Source organism: Oncorhynchus mykiss, chromosome 29 (genome assembly GCF_057628025.1).
Source record: "Oncorhynchus mykiss isolate SJ-2025 chromosome 29, ASM5762802v1, whole genome shotgun sequence".
Lineage (NCBI taxonomy): Eukaryota > Metazoa > Chordata > Actinopteri > Salmoniformes > Salmonidae > Oncorhynchus > Oncorhynchus mykiss.
In genome coordinates, this window is record NC_143050.1 from 13,120,001 (window position 1) to 13,137,500 (window position 17,500).

A 17,500-nucleotide genomic window follows, 5' to 3' on the forward strand; every position below is an offset into this window, starting at 1 on the left:
GGCTCTGGGATCAGGCAGGGAGACTCCCTCCCTCCCTCCCTCCCTCCCTCCCTCTTTTCATCTCTCTCTCTTGCTATCTTTCTCTTGCACTTTCTGTCTTGCTCTCTTTCTCCTTCTCTGTCTCTCTCTTGCTCTCCCTGTCTCTCTGTGTCTCTCTCTCTCTCCTTCTCTCTCTCAGTGCAGACTGAGAGTGTTTTGTAGTCCTGGATGTTTTCTTTCAATTTCTCGAGGGTTAGTTTAGCAGTACCCACTTTTTTTTCTAGGGACGAAGTTTTACTTTCCTGGGGTTTTGAACGGTGTGGTGTGCGCGATGAGTACATTTGGTGGGTAGGCTGATTGCTAGTGGAATATTTTTAAGGAATGTGCTGGTGCCGATTTCTCCTCTTTCAGCTCCTTCAACTAGGGTGGCGAATCTGCCTCTGTATATTATGGATGATCATATCCCGGAACAGGCTGAGTCGGTTTGGTAAGCTTGCTAACGGTTTTCGTATACTGCCGGCAGGTTTTCAGGCAGATGCCGTTAAGCATGTAGTTTTGTTCTGGGGCAAGTGTTCATGTTTCTGAATAACATTTGAGCAACAGTTAAATGTGCATTTTAAAGTGAGGCATGGGGAGGGGCTCTATGCAGGGTTTCCCAGCACAGGCAGTCTACGGTGCTTTGAGTGTGGGGATTTGGGTCATAAGAGCTTTGCGTGGCCACATAAAGGCCATAGACGAGGTGAGGTTACCATAACCAGTGGGGGAAATCGAGGTCAACGTGCAGGTGGCCATGAGATACAGGCAGCAGAGGCTGGATCTAGTCATGTTATGGATGGTGGTGTAGATGAGGCTGGGTCTAGTCATGCTATGGATGGTGGTGTAGATGAGGCTGGGTCTAGTCATGTTATGGATGGTGGTGTAGATGAGGCTGGGTCTAGTCAGGTTATTGATGGTGGTGTAGATGAGGCTGGGTCTAGTCATGTTATAGGTGGTGGTATAGACGAGGCTGGGTCTAGTCATGTTATGGATGGTGGTGTAGATGAGGCTGGGTCTAGTCATGTTATGGATGGTGGTGTAGACGAGGCTGGGTCTAGTCAAGTTATTGATGGTGGTGTAGATGAGGCTGGGTCTAGTCATGCTATGGATGGTGGTGTAGACGAGGCTGGGTCTAGTCATGTTATGGATGGTGGTGTAGATGAGGCTGGGTCTAGTCATGTTATGGATGGTGGTGTAGATGAGGCTGGGCCTAGTCAGGTTATGGATGGTGGTGTAGATGAGGCTGGGTCTAGTCATGCTATGGATGGTGGTGTAGATGAGGCTGGGTCTAGTCATGTTATGGATGGTGGTGTAGATGAGGCTGGGTCTAGTCATGCTATGGATGGCGGTGTAGATGAGGCTGGGTCTAGTCATGCTATGGATGGTGGTGTAGATGAGGCTGGGTCTAGTCATGTTATGGATGGTGGTGTAGATGAGGCTGGGTCTAGTCAGGTTATGCTAGTGGAGGAGCAGAGTATAGTGGGGAAGGGCAAGTGACAAGGGGTGGTGGAGGAGGGTGTCAAGCAGGAGAGGAAAAAGGGAAAGATGAAAGGAGGTGGGAGGGGAGAGGCTGGTGTTGTCAAAGGCACTTAGGAACCTTTGCCTTGTGCTGGGTGGGAGGACCGGACTAGAGAGAAAGGGCAGCTGGTCAGGATGGGAGATGCAAATGAGGAGGAAGGTGAGTCTGAGGAAGAGGGCGATGAGGTGGCTTCCTTTCCAGACTCTTCCTCAATGGGTTCAGAGCTGACAGAGGAGTCAAAGTACCTGGTGAGGGAACTGTCAAGGTTCCTGAATGAGACTAAAAGGAAAAAGGTTCATCTTGAAGATTTTTTTTGCGATCCTGGAAAGTTTGTAAGATCAGTACAACATGCTATGAAAAAAAATGAGTGGCATGGTGTCCTCTCACCCAGGAAACGTTTTAGGTTGAGGAAGTGGGTCACAACCGTGTGTAACGGTCTACCTTCAGATGCTGAATAGTTTTTATGTGGAACTGGGGATTTTTGAGCTTTGCTATTGGTCTCTTTCTTTGCTGGCTTTTCTCCCACTTGTTATGGAGACTCTTCGGGTTAGGCTTGCTTAAAACTTCTTAGGGCTAGGCTTCCAATCAGCGGGAAACCTGTCGACAACATCCGGTGAAATTGGAGGCCGCGCAATTCAAATAAATAATCATAATATTAAACATTTATGAACACACTTATATCGGTTAAAAGCTTAAATTATTGTTCATCTAACTGCATTGTCTGATTTACAATGGATTTTACAGTGAAAGCATACCATGCGATTGTTTGAGGACGGCGCCCAACATCAACATATTTTTCAACCAGCACAGGCTTCATAAAATCACAAATAGCGATTAAATAATCACTTACTTTTTGAAAATCTTCATCTGTTTGCAATCCCAAGGGTCCCAGCTACAACATGCATGGTTGTTTTGTTAGATAAAATCCTTCTTTATATCCCAAAAGTCTGTTTAGTTGGCACAATTGATTTCAGTAATCCACTCGTTCAACATAAAGACAAAGGAATACCGCTAAACTTTGTTAAAACAAGTCAAACTATGTTTAATCCTCATGTACCCTAAAATGTAATTAACCTATAATATTTCATACGGAAGGAAGTATGTTCAATAGAAAAGTAAAATTAGCAAGTGTGCGTCCTCTTCATCGCGCGCCCCCAGACTGATTTCCAACTGTGAATCCTGGTACCAAAACTCAAAATTCTTCCTCGTTTTGGAAGAAACCAGCCTGAAGCCTTGAACGAAAACTGTTGACATCCAGTGGAAGCCATAGGAATTGCAATCTGGGAGCTGGAATTGCATAGGACCCATAGCTTTCCATTGAAAGAGTATGGGATCTCAAAATAAAAAAATAGGTTGGTTTTTCTTTGGATTTTCGGCTACCATATCAATTGTGTTATAGTCTCATACATTATTTTAACATTTCTACAAACTTCAAAGTGTTTTATTTCCAGTGATACCAAATATATGCATATCCTGGCTTCTGGGCCTGAGTAACAGGCAGTTTACTTTGGGCACGTCAGTCAGGCGGAAATTGAGAAAAAAAAGGACCCTAGCCTATAAATGGTGCCAGAGAAGCAGGAAAGAGAGTCTTTTGGGTGAATATGTAAAACAAAAGAAAGTTCTTGTTTCTGCAGGAGATATGATGAATGAAGTCGTTTGGGGGCTCTGGAGGAAAAGGGCAAGTCTGCTGAGCCATGGAACAAATGTTAGTGCAGGGGTGGCAGTCCTTTTTGCACCGGGGCTGTCTGGAAAAATTTGCTCCTCAAAGGAGGTGTGTACGGGTAAACTGCTTGTAGTAAAAGCAGAAATTAACAACAGGAGTTTTGCCTTTATAAATGTGCATGTGCCTAACACAGGGAGAGAGGTGTATTAGACAGGAGCTCTCACAGGTAGCGGCTGAGGAGACACTGGTGGTCGGCGGGGACTGGAACTGAACAATGGATTTTACGAAATATATAAATGGGGAGGAGCCTCATCCAGGCTCAGTGGAGGTGTTAAGGGATATCATTAATCAGTTTGACCTAGTGGATGTTTGGAGAACTAGACATCCCAACAGAAGACAGTAGACATGGGTGAAGGTCTTTGGAGCTAGGATGAGCGCAGCCAGACAAGATGTCCAGAAATCAGAGCAATAGGCTGTTGGGCGCTACCATTCTCCCGGTGGGCTTTTCGGCTCATCACATAACCATGGCTCGGCTGTCTATTTCACCAGGGCCTTGGCAGGCATCCTATTGGAAGATTAATGTAAAGCTCTTACAAGATGCCACTTTTTGCTCAGGTTTCTATAGTTTTTGGGAAAGATGGGGGCAGCGAAGAGAGGAGTATGAGTCTCTGAGACAATGGTGGGATGTGTGAAAAGTCTAAATTCTGCTTTCTGTCAACAGTATACAGCTCTCTCATCCTCAGAGGCTAGGAGAGTATTGTGGGAACTTGAGTGTAGTATCAATAAAGTGTAGGTAGAGCTGGTGGGGCAAGGCAATGTAGGCCTCCAGGCCAATTTAGCTGAATTACGTAAGGAGCTGGGCAGTTTTTTCCAGGTTAAAGCAAAGGGCTTGTGTGAAGATGTTGTATGCTGGGGCGTCATGTATGGTCAAGGTAGGTGGGGGACTCAGTAGGCCAGTCTGGGTGAGACGGGGCATTAGACAAGGATACCCTCTATCCGGGTAGTTATAAACACTAGCCATTGAAACTCTTTGGAGCCTCCTATGCAGGAGACTGCAGGGAGTGTGTTGACAGGCATAGCAGTGTCGGCGTATGCAGATTACGTGATGGTCAGGGATGGGTAGGATATGCAGGCACTAGAGACTAGTCTGAAGGTGTACGAGGGAGCTTTGTCAGCTACGAGCTTCGTCTGTTATGTGGGGCATGGAGGGATAGGGCCCCCCCTCTGCTTCCAGGGGGTTGGCAGTGGGGTTGTGAAGGGCTTAACATTTTGGGGGAGTACCTGGGCTCGGAGAGGTGGGTCAGGAAGTGGTGTCAAGACTGGCCAGGTAGAGGTGGCTCCTGTCCCAAGTGTCATATAGAGGAAGGGTGCTGATAATCAAAAACCTGGCGGCATCCTCCCTGTGGCATAAACTGGCTGTCCTCAACCCCCCGCCGGTCTGCTTGCAGATCTGCAACCAAGTTGGTGGATTTTTTCTGGTCGGGCCGTCACTGGCTGAGGGTCGGCAGTGTTCATGACCATACATGAAGGAGGACAGGGCCTGGTGGAACTGGAGAGCAGGGTGGCTGCGTTCCGACTAAAGGCGGCGCAGAGACTGCTGTACCATACTGATGTTGGCTGGAGGGAACCAGCATGCGCACTGCTGAGGAGAGCTGGCAGATTCGGGTTGGACCGGCAGCTGTTCTTGGGGTGGCAGGTAGCCTAGTGGTTAGTGCATTGGGCCAGTAACCGAAAGGTTGCTGGATCAAATTCCCGAGCTAACAGTAAAAATCTGTCATTCTGCCCCTGAGCAAGCAGTTAACCCACGGTTCCCTGGTAGTCTGTCATTGTAAATAAGAATTTGTTCTTAACTGACTTGCCTAGTTAAATTGAACAAAAAATAGTTACTGAGGCTGGAGAGGCAGAGTACAGCAGGTCTCTCTGATTTTTTCTCTACTGTGTTGAGGGCCTGGCTGCTGCAAAGGCCGACACGACAAGGGGGTATGGAGCCTGGGCTGTGGGTGTGGCAGGAGCCTGTCTTCTATAATCCAGCCGTCCTTTTGAGATCGGTTCAGTCGGCCACCCTGCAGAAGCGACTGATGGCAGCGGGTTTACTAAGGCTGGGTGACCTGCGATTGCTGGGGGAGGGGGATGGAAATCCCCGGAAGTCCTTGCAAAACAAACAGGACTAACATCTCTTAGACTGCTGGAGAGATTCCTGGAGGAGGTCCAGGAGGCGCTGTCTGAGCCGGTAAGGGGGGGGGGGTATTTGAGCGGCCAAAGGGGGAGGGCCACCAATGTTTCGCCACTGCAGGTGACAGGAGACAGGAGACTGGGGACTAGCAAGGGGGTCTGGAGGACTTGTGGGACTCCTAGCCTGGGGGAGTTTGAGGGTGTGGGAGGTAAAGATCTCTACAATCTCTGCATTAAGGTGAGGAAGATTAGGAGTCTAATAGGAGTGAAGGCACATCAGTGGCAGGGGCTATGTAGGGCGGAGCGTATGGTGGGTTTTAGATGGAGGAGGCTCTACAAACTCCCAGTACCAAAGAGGCCAGGGGACCTCCAGTGGAGTGTTCAACATGGAGCCCTGACCACTAAAAGCTGGTTGGCACAGGTTGACCCGGGAGTTGGACAGGGGTGTCCTTTCTGTGTCATGAGTGAAACAGTGCATCATGTGTTTTCTGTGTGAGCCAGGTTAATGCCATTAATGTCTCTGTTGGAATGTCTGTGTGAGAGGTTGGGGGTGGAGTTTACTGATGGGATGTTTATAATGGGGTACATGTATTCAAATAAGGAAAGGCCAAATGTGTGTTGTTGAATTGTTTGTCTGCTCAGGCTAAGTTGGCTATTTGGCTAACAAGCAGGAACAGGGTCAAAGGTGGGGGGATAACAGACTCTTTACTATTATTTAATGGGATGTTCTCGGCGCGCCTCACGGCATTCCCGACACAGCATATCTCCTGAAATATCTCCACACTATTACTCATATTGAGTTCTATAAAATGATAAAAAGTGTGGAGATATTTCAGGAGATATGCTGTGTCGGGAATGCTGTCTGTACAGCTGGGGAAGATGGACTGGATATACGGTTGTAGAAGTTGTGAGGTTTCGGTTATTGTGATGTTGTTTTGTATCGTGGGGTAGAGGGCAAGGTGAGTATGCAGCACCAGGGACATTTCTTGTTTAAAGGGGGTGGGGGGATGGGGGGTGGTGGTGGTGAGGTTTTAAGAAATGAGGATATATCATTAAAGAAAGACAAAAAGTAAAAGTCTCTTTCACTCTCGCTCTATACTCTCTCTCTCTCTCTCTCTCTCTCTCTCTCTCTCTCTCTCTTCTCTCTCTCTCTCTCTCCCACTCTCATGATCTCTCTCACTCTCTCCTTCTCTCTCTCTGTTTCTCTCAATGTATTTCTTTCTTCCGTCTCTTTATCTTTCTCTTTCTTCCCATGTCTCCTCTCTTGTTCTCTCTCGCTCGTTCTCTCTAGCTTTCCCTCCACCTCTCTCTTCTCTATCTCTCTCTCTCTCTCTCTCTCTCTCACCACTCTTTGTGGAGCTGACTGTGGACACTGTGGAGACATTCAAGCACACTGTCTCGCAGATTGTATTAGTCTTTTACAGTCTTTCCCAATTGTTAACATATGTTTTCAGAAACTAAATCTCAGGTACTCAAAACTCTAAACACAAAACCGTTAGCCAATTTCCCCAAATCTCACAGACATCTTGCAAAATGAAACACAGCAATCAAAATCATGTACTCCCTGCTCAAAATGAAACTCTGCCTACAAATGACAAACACACACACATCAAATGAATCTAACTTAGTGACAACCGAGATCATACTGATGTGACCTATTCAAAACACTACTATCAGGGAATAGGAGCTTAACTACTTCTATGCTCGCTTCGAGACAAATAACACTGAAACATACATGAGAGCACCAGCTGTTCTGGACGACTGTGTGATCACGCTCTCCGCAGTCGATGTGAGCAAGACCTTTAAACAGGGCAACATTCACAAGACTGCAGGGCCAGACGGATTACCAGGACATGTACTGGAAGCATGCGCTGACCAAATGGCAAGTGTCTTCACTGACATTTTCAACCTCTCTCTGTCTGAGTCTGTAATACCAGCATGTTTTAAGCAGACCACCATAGTCCCTGTGCCCAAGAACACTAAGGTAACCTGCCTAAATGACTACCGACCCGTAGCACTCACACCTGTAGCCATGAAGTGCTTTGAAAGGCTGGTCATGGCTCACATCAACACCATTATCCCAGAAAACCTAGACCCACTCCAATTTGCATACCGCCCTAACAGATCCACAGATGATGCCACCACTATTGCACTCCACACTGCCTTTTCCCACCTGGACAAAAGGAACACCTATGTGAGAATGCTATTCTACAGCTCAGAGTTCAACACCATAGTGCCTCAAAGCGCATCGATAAGCTAAGGACCATGGGACTAAACACCTCCCTCTGCAACTGGATCCTGGACTTCCTGACGGGCCGCCCCCCAGGTGGTAAGGGTAGGTAACAACAGATGCGCAAGCTGTTCCTCAACACAGGGGCCCCTCAGGGGTGCGTGCTCAGTCCCCTCCTGTACTCCCTGTTCACTCATGACTGCACGGCCAGGCATGACTCCAACACCATTATTAAGTTTGTCGATGACACAACAGTGGTAGGCCTGATCACCGACAACAACTAGACAGCCTATAGGAATGAGGTCAGAGACCTGGCCGTGTGGTGCCAGGACAACAACCTGTCCCTCACCGTGAACAAGACAATGGAGATGAGTGTGGACTACAGGAAAAAAGAGGACAGAGCAAGCCCCCATTCTCATCGATGGGGCTGTAGTGGAGCAGGTTGAGAGCTTCAAGTTCCTTTGTGTCCACATCATCAACAAACTAACATGGTCCAAGCACACCAAGACAGTGGTGAAGAGGGCATGACAAAACCTATTCTCCCTCAAGAGCCTGAAAAGATTTGGCATGGGTCCTCAGATCCTCAAGGTTTTACAGCTGCACCATCGAGAGCATCACTGCCTGGTATGGCAACTGCTCGGCCTCCGACCGCAAGGTACTACAGAGGGTAGTGAGTACGGCCCAGTACATCACTGGGGCCAAGCTTCCTCCCATCCAGGACCTCTATACCAGGTGGTGTCAGAGGAAGGCCCTAAAAATTGTCAAAGACTACAGCCACCCTAGTCATAGACTGTTTACTCTGCTTCCGCACGGCAGCGGTACCGGAGCGCTAAGTCTAAGTCCAAGAGGCTTCTAAACAGCTTCTACCCCCAAGCCATAAGACTCCTGAACAGCTAATCAAATTGCTACCCAGACTATTTGCATTGCCCCCCACCCCCTCTTTTACAACGCTGACACTCTCTGTTATTATCTATGCATAGTCACTTTAATAACTCTACCTACATGTACATATTACCTCAATTACCTCGACTAACCGGTGACCCGCACATTGACTCTGTACCGGTACCCCATGTATATAGTCTCGCTACTGTTATTTTACTGCTGCTCTTTAATTACTTGTTACTTTTATTTATTATACTTTTTTGTATTTTTTAAACTGCATTGTCGGTTAAGGGCTTTTAAGTAAAAGTCTACACCTGTTGTATTCGGCGCATGTGACTAAGACAATTTGATTGGATTTGATTGGAAAGGGGGATACCTAGTCAGAACCTATTAAAGTGCAAAGACTAAGATTTAGTTATTATACTGTATATTGGTTGTGTGTACTCAAAGAAGAAAGGAACACAAATGCAAAATTGTTTGTTTTATAATTCAACATGACTCAATACATGTCAAACTGTAAGCACACAGTAAAAATGCAAACATACAGTACATATATTTTGCATATGCAAAGGAAGAAAAATAGGCCTATTTGTACTACAGTACTGTATGTTAAATCAATTGTACGGAATAGATAAAGAAACTGTGAAAATACAGTAAAATCTAAATCAAGTCAAAAAACAAATACTCTTTTACTAAAACAAAATCAGTCATGTTTTGTGTTTTGGTCCATGCTACAGATTTTCATCAACATCACAGGCGGTATCCTCCTTTGCCAGACAGCGGGGGAAATATCTTCTGGCATAATGCATCCACCCCTGACAGGACTCTGCTGGAATGTCACCACAGGCCTCCTCCATTGCCTGGAGAAGGGCCATACGTTCATGGGGTTTGCGATCATACACCTTCAACTGCCGTGCTGAAAATAACTCCACAATGGGGTTGAGAAATAGGGAATATGGTGGGAGATAGATAATAGAGAATTGTAAACCTGGGATGGTCATGGAACCAGTTGCGGACCTGAGCAGCACGACGTTGTTCCAAATTAGAACATACATTTGCTGCTCAGGGTCACCTGGCCCTCTCTGCTCAGGGTCACCTGGCCCTCTCTGCTCAGGGTCACCTGGCCCTCTCTGCTCAGGGTCACCTGGCCCTCTCTGCTCTGGCTGAAAAAGATTGTCATGCAAGGTGTTCAGGAAATGAAGGAGATGGGCAGTGTTGTATGGTCCAAGGGTGGCATGGCGGTGGAGGACCCCGTTGAGGCTCATAGCTGCAGATATGGTGACATTTCTCCCAATGTGGCCAGGTACCTCAATGATGGCGCATTGGCCAATGATGTTCCTTCCTCTCCTCCTCGTCTTCGCTAAATTGAATCCAGGCTCATCTATGAATATGTTCCTGGGAGATGGGACTTGCATCCAACTCCATGATTCTCTGAAATGACAATAAATACTGTAATTGCTGTATAGTAAAGTTCACTGGCAACATCAATGTTTTAAGAGTATACTACTAGTACATTACTTACTTGCACATATCTGTATTGTTTATCCTTCACTCTTTGGGAATTCCTTTCAAATGGGACTCTGTAGATGTGCTTCATCCAGAGATGGGGTTTCTTAGGGATGTGGGTTATGGTTGATAAACTCACTCTGATGTTATGGAAGATGGTGTTTCTGAAGGATGTGGGTTATGGTTGATAAACTCAGTCTGATGTTATGGAAGATGGCAGGGTTTTCAATCACCTGTTGTTGGATTTCCAGCATTCGAATGGCATTATTTTCAACTACCATTTGCACAATGGCAGCCTCCTTTTCGTCTGTAAATAGACATGCTCTACCACCACTTGGTGGTCGTCTTTCAGTTCTACAAAAACTAAATAGCATACAGTACAGTAAACACTACAGTAATACAGTATACAAGATAAACATGTTACAAAATAGTATAGCTCCCAATTTCACACATACAGTAATACATGAAACATTTCATTTGTTTCCCGTTACAGTATGTATTGGAATCTACAGTCTTTACTGTGTTTTATGTTGTACTACTGTCAAGTAGTAAAAGTAGTAGAGAGGTCCAATGTCTGCAGTACATACCTATTCTCATTTTGGATCGTCTGGATGATGGATGCTGCGGTGAAGCAGCTCAGATTGGGCTGCCCAGCCTCTCTCAAGATCAAACCATGGTTGACCACATGGTCCACCACAGTCGCCCAAATTTCATCAGAGATTACTCTCCTTGTTCTTGGTCTTCCTCCACCTCTTCCTCTTCCTCCACATCTACCTCCACCTCTACCTCCACCTCTACCTCTTCCTCCACCTCTACCTCTACCTCCACCTCTACCTCCACCTCTACCTCTTCCTCCACCTCTACCTCTACCTCCACCTCTGCCTCCACCTCTACCTCCACCTCTACCTCCACCTCTACCTCCACCTCTTCCTCCACCTCTTCCTCCACCTCTACCTCCACCTCTACCTCCACCTCTACCTCCACCTCCACCTCTACCTCCACCTCTTCCTCCACCTCTACCTCCACCTCTACCTCCACCTCTACCTCCACCTCCACCTCTACCTCCACCTCTTCCTCCACCTCTTCCTCCACCTCTACCTCCACCTCTACCTCCACCTCCACCTCTACCTCCACCTCTACCTCCACCTCCACCTCTACCTCCACCTCTCTCTGCTAAGTCTTTTTATCCATACCAAAAGTCTGATTTCATAGTGAACATGTATGCAATTAGTGTTTGCACATGGTAATTGAGCTTAACTTGTTGAACTGTGTTGCTTTTCATTTGCACACAAGACATTTTAGTTGTGAAGGTTGTGCCAAACTTAGAGAATTGTGTGTTCTGTTTTGCCAAATGTTTGTTATAGAATTGCAATCTGAGTGTAAAGCAAAACATGTGCCAGTAGTATTGCAGATGTGGTGTATGGTTCTGCTAAATGAGTTACAGGTTTGGGTCAGTGTACCTCATGGGCCAGTTTTAGTGAGGAAACTATTGGGACAAACTGTAATAGAACCCACATACACTACATGACCAAAATCATGGTCATTAATATGGAGAAATTTGACCAACTGACTTGTTGGAAAGGTGGCATCTTATGACGGTGCCACGTTGAAAGTCACTGATCTCTTCAGTACGGGCCATTCTACAGCCAATGCTTGTCCATGGAGATTGCATGGCTGTGTGCTCGATTTTATACATCTGTAAGCAACGGGTGTGGCTGAAATAGCCAAATTCACTGATTTGAAGTGGTGTCCACATACTTTTGTATATATACTGTATGCTTTCATGCACATACTGTATATTCAGGTCTTAGACTGATCCATGTTCTGTTTCTTTTATAAGACAGATAATGGTACACACTCTGGCATGCACGCTTCTAATACCCACATTTAAATACATTCACACAGAAATGTAAAGGTTGTATTTGGCCTTTTTGCTTTTATTTCCACGCACGGACACACGCGGACGCATACACTAATGCAAGCGCATACACATCACTGGGATATGTGTAGTACAGTGGAGGCTGAGGGGAGGACGGCTCATAATAATGACCGGAACAGAGCAAATGGCATCAAACACCTGGAAACCATGTGTTTTAAGTATTTGATACCATTTCACGTATTCCAGTCATTTCCACGAGCCCGTCCTCCCAAATTAAGGTGTCACCAACCTCCTGTGGTGTAGTACAAATGGTTTAGTGACCTAGATCTCTGCCCCACACACTCAGAGCAGGGCATTATGGGCTGTAGATAGATGGGTAGACAGATGATGGTACTGGCAGCAGCCATGGTGAACTGGTGGAAGACACACAAATGGTGTGATGGGCATAAAGCTTACTTCATTGTTTAGTTTGTATTATTTTCATTGCATCAGGGATAGCGCACACAGACGTTTAGGCTCTGCAGCCTTCTTCAATGTGTAGGTACAATTTTATTTGAATTCAAAACAGAATTTGTCGGGAACAACCTGTGAGGGACCCATCTCCCCTTCAAATCTCTACCCAGAACGTACAGGAACAAATTATTGTATGAGACAAGATGTACAATTCAAGGCTATCTCTTTAGACAGCAAAATTTCCTTCACAAACCGATGAACAGCAGGTGCTTCTAATCCAGGTTGCCCCTGGTGGAAGGAGTCAGGGGGCAAACTGTCCTGCATCTCCTGGCTCTACAAGCTGAGCTTCAACACACTAAGGCCAAGTTTAGTCCAAGCTCAGCCTTACATTGACTTAACCATTCAGCCAGTCTCCTAACCGCCGTAACCCGCCTGATTCCTGACACTTCAACACACTAAGGCCAAGTTTAGTCCAAGCTCAGCCTTACATTGACTTAACCATTCAGCCAGTCTCCTAACCTCCGTAACCCGCCTGATTCCTGACACTTCAACACACTAAGGCCAAGTTTAGTCCAAGCTCAGCCTTACATTGACTTAACCATTCAGCCAGTCTCCTAACCTCCGTTACCCGCCTGATTCCTGACACTTCAACACACTAAGGCCAAGTTTAGTCCAAGCTCAGCCTTACATTGACTTAACCATTCAGCCAGTCTCCTAACCTCCGTAACCCGCCTGATTCCTGACACTTCAACACACTAAGGCCAAGTTTAGTCCAAGCTCAGCCTTACATTGACTTAACCATTCAGCCAGTCTCCTAACCTCCGTAACCCGCCTGATTCCTGACACTTCAACACACTAAGGCCAAGTTTAGTCCAAGCTCAGCCTTACATTGACTTAACCATTCAGCCAGTCTCCTAACCTCCGTAACCCGCCTGATTCCTGACACTTCAACACACTAAGGCCAAGTTTAGTCCAAGCTCAGCCTTACATTGACTTAACCATTCAGCCAGTCTCCTAACCTCCGTAACCCGCCTGATTCCTGACACTTCAACACAACAGCCTTAAAACGTATTACATGTTTTAGATTCTCTCTCTTTACCCTTCTGTTCCACATGACCAAAGGCAATAGAGCCTTGTGAAGAGAGGCCTCCAATCTTTCAATAATGTTTGCATGGTGTGGATTGTTGTGGGGGGGGGGGGGCAGGACAAAGCCGGGGCCCGGTTGGAGCGCCCATGCTAGGCTGAGTCTGTATGATAAACAATGTGACACGGCGGTACATGTTGATGAATGGCCCGGGCCTCCGGCATGGAGTACCTTTTTTCATCCGGAGTCCATGGAGTGAACCCTCTCTCTCCAGCTTCATAAATCACTGGCTTTGCTGGTCAGTAGAGTGAGAGGGTAGCAGGGAAACACGGGGCAGGGAGCATGGTGGACCGGGTTTTCTGCGGGCAGGGTCTCTCCCTTGTCCCTCCCTCTCTTCCTCTCTCTTCTGCCAGCACGACGAGAGAGGAAGAGGGGGACAAATTGCCCCACACTAGTGTTACAGCTACTAATGCTTTTACCTGTTATTTTATGCAAGGCGTTTCCATTCAGTCTCTTTAGCCCAGAAACTGTTCTGTATGCCTGAACAAGTTTTACATCTCCGTACAAACAAGATATCAACACATTATGCATATTATTGGATAATTGCCTGGAAGCTGTGACATTCACATAGATTCACTTTCCCACTTTTTTTGTGCTTAGCCCTGTTTTCGTCCTGTTTCTAATACTCACACCCTTTTGTGTTGTTCTGTGTCCCCTTGTGAGCCAGCCTCTGATCTTCTGTATAGGCTACATGTCATGTTGTCGCTTTCCATATTTATATTATCCATGTACTACCTTATAAGCTGGTCATTTACAGTGACACTTTATTACAGAGAGAGGTATGCACTGTCGTAAACGATGGTTTAATTATTACCATGTGATTCAATGTATCTAAAAGAAAAGCATTGCTATAGTCCTTATGAATGCCAAAAATGTCTCAGTCAAGAGGAATGTCTGGCGTGAGGGCAGCTAAACGTTCAGCTATCTACCACATTCTGGATCTGTTTTCTGGCACGTCCAAGGAAACGACTCAGGATGTACGTCCCTGTGTGTGAATGTACAGGAAGTATCAGGGTCCAGATGTGGTCTGAGATCAGGCAGGTTCAGGCTCTGTGTTTATACCCACCTGTACATCAGATTAAACACCCTGCGCCAAGGATACACAGCCGTGTCCCACCTGGGAGGAGTGGAAACGGAGACCTCACTTGTTCACTTCCTGTCCCTCTTAGCAGAGCTGAACTGTGGCCTAGCTGCATGGTGTGGTGTGTTGTGTTGTATGTTGGGGTGTGTTAGGGTTGTGAAGGGAGGATATATTAGTGGAAACTTACTAAGTTTACCAGTAAACTACCTTTCAAGGATTGTGTGTGCTCTATCACAAGACATCTAAAGGCCCTTTTGGGTATTAGGTGTCTATAATTATCTCTGACCTTTTATGTCAAATATATGAAATAACATAATAAAATAGAATGACACTGCTGTAAAACGTTATCCTAAATATAAACAATTAACGTGGTGAACACCATTGGTGTTTAACATGAGGGATTCAGAATGAAATATCCTTAAGACATTTTTTCTACACTTTTATTTATTTTATTATGTCAATATGTATTTGTTTTGGCATCAATGTTTTCGCATCAAACTGGTGTCAGTTGTGAAAAAAGTAAATCATTTTATTGTTGATTAGATGCTTTTTTCATGAATTAGGCCATTTTCTCTTCAACCATAAACTCATGGATAATATGGACCCAGACATAAACAATGAATACTATATCATATGAATACAATTTTTCAAAAGTTATTCAAGTGTAAACGATGTAAATTACAGTTAATTATAAAAATGATTGAAGATTCCAGTAACGTTTGAAAATGACTGGTAGCTTTGCAACCCTAGTTGTCTTGTGTTGTGGTGTCTTGTGTTAGTCCAGGCTGAATGGGCTGTAGTGGGAAGGCTTCAGTAAAGAGCACATTGGACTCTGCTCTGTAATTGCAGTCAGTTTACCACAAGGCTGATAGGAGGCATCTGGTTTCAATCAATGTTTCCCTGCGCCATTATGAAATTAGCTGTGCGGAAATGATTTGAAATGGCCTGTAATGATTGTTGATAGAAATGTGCAGCATTGTTTCACCCTTTGAGATAAGCAAACCGGTAAATCAGTCAAAACAAATGCAAAGAGCCCCTTCACTGGGGGAGGAAAAGTAAGAAAAAATCCATTTTTTTGTTCCAAGGAGTCTGTACTTTAACTGCGTCGGCTTGGCCGCGTTTCAGAAACTGATAGCTTCTTAACTTCTTGGCGACAGATGTGGTTATTCTTTACAACGCAAAGGATAAATAAATAAATATGCATTATAAACCCCTCTCTGCTTACTTTTTTTTAAGCTCTTTGGCCTCTTTTGTTGTTGGGGCCCAGTTGTATATGTGGGACACTTCCCTTTAATGTGCAGAAGGAAACATCCGCACGGGTGGCTTTGAAGACCCTTTTTGATCATTAGGCTGATTGCTGTTCTAAGTGACTTTGTGATGGTTTAATTAAACTCCAGCCTTAAGCTGTGGGCTTCCTTAATAGCCAGTTACTGTTCACACACACACACGCACACACACACACACACACACACACACACACACACACACACACACACACAAAACACACACACAGCATCTCTGCTTCTCTGATGGAGACGTAAATACATGTGCTGTGTCTCCAGACAACAGATGTGTGTTTGTGGATGGAAGAGTGAGCCATTTACAGTCGCTGGTTAATTTAGGAAGAGGTTGTTGTGTGTTTAGGGAGAGGTTGTTGTGTGTTTAGGGAGAGGTTGTTGTGAGGTTGTGTGTTTATAGAGAGGTTGTTGTTTCTTTAGGGAGAGGTTGTGTGTTTAGGGAGAGGTTGTTGTGTGTTTAGAGAGAGGTTGTGTGTTTAGAGAGAGGTTGTTGTGTGTTTAGGGAGAGGTTGTGTGTTTAGGGAGAGGTTGTGTGTTTAGAGAGAAGTTGTTGTGTGTTTAGGGAGAGGTTGTTGTGTGTTTAGGGAGATGTTGTGTGTTTAGGGAGAGGTTGTTGTGTGTTTAGGGATAGGTTGTGTGTTTAGAGAGAGGTTGTTGTGTGTTTAGAGAGAGGTTGTGTGTTTAGAGAGAGGTTGTTGTGTGTTTAGGGAGAGGTTGTGTGTTTAGGGAGAGGTTGTTGTGTGTTTAGAGAGATCTTGTTGTGTGTTTAGAGAGAGGTTGTTGTGTGTTTAGAGAGAGGTTGTGTGTTTAGGGAGAAGTTGTTGTGTGTTTAGGGAGAGGTTGTCGTGTGTTTAGAGAGAGGTTGTTGTGTGTTTAGGGAGAGGTTGTGTGTTTAGGGAGAGGTTGTTGTGTGTTTAGGGAGAGGTTGTTGTGTGTTTACGGAGAGGTTGTTGTGTGTTTAGGGAGAGGTTGTTGTGTGTTTAGGGAGAGGTTGTTGTGTGTTTAGGGAGAGGTTGTGTGTGTTTAGGGAGAGGTTGTGTGTTTAGGGAGAGGTTGTTGTGTGTTTAGGGAGAGGTTGTGTGTTTAGGGAGAGGTTGTTGTGTGTTTTGGGAGAGGTTGTGTGTTTAGGGAGAGGTTGTTGTGTGTTTAGGGAGAGGTTGTTGTGTGTTTAGGGAGGGGTTGTGTGTTTAGAGAGAAGTTGTTGTGTGTTTAGGGAGAGGTTGTTGTGTGTTTAGGGAGAGGTTGTTGTGTGTTTAGGGAGAGGTTGTGTGTGTTTAGGGAGAGGTTGTGTGTTTAGGGAGAGGTTGTTGTGTGTTTAGGAAGAGGTTGTTGTGTGTTTAGGGAGAGGTTGTGTGTTTAGAGAGAGGTTGTGTGTTTAGGGAGAGGTTGTTGTGTTTTTAGGGAGAGGTTGTGTGTTTAGGGAGAGGTTGTTGTGTGTTGAGGGAGAGGTTGTGTGTTTAGAGAGAAGTTGTTGTGTGTTTAGGGAGAGGTTGTTGTGTGTTCAGGGAGATGTTGTTTGTTTAGGGAGAGGTTGTTGTGTGTTTAGGGAGAGGTTGTTGTGTGTTTAGGGAGAGAGTTGTTGTGTGTTTAGAGAGAGGTTGTGTGTTTAGGGAGAGGTTGTGTGTTTAGGGAGAGGTTGTTGTGTGTTTAGGGAGAGG

The 17,500-nt window shown here is 45.6% G+C and overlaps 2 protein-coding genes across 2 annotated transcripts in view; one reads left to right on the forward strand and one right to left on the reverse strand.

Annotated features, from left to right (window-relative positions):
- Positions 1 to 17,500, forward strand: part of LOC110510172 (dachshund homolog 2) — a gene marked incomplete at its 3' end in the record, with an annotated part of 232,295 nt that overhangs the window by 194,421 nt on the left and 20,374 nt on the right. The window lies entirely within an intron of this gene.
- The window catches only part of LOC149970353 (uncharacterized), an 8,623-nt gene continuing 1,581 nt past the window's right edge, over positions 10,459 to 17,500 (reverse strand). The window contains exons 2-3 of the mRNA XM_090226218.1: positions 12,156 to 12,279; positions 10,459 to 11,166 (exon numbers count right to left, since the gene is read on the reverse strand). Of these exons, the coding sequence (XP_090082344.1) occupies positions 10,529 to 11,166; positions 12,156 to 12,279 (762 nt within the window). The 3' untranslated portion in view covers positions 10,459 to 10,528. The remainder of the gene's footprint in view (positions 11,167 to 12,155; positions 12,280 to 17,500) is intronic.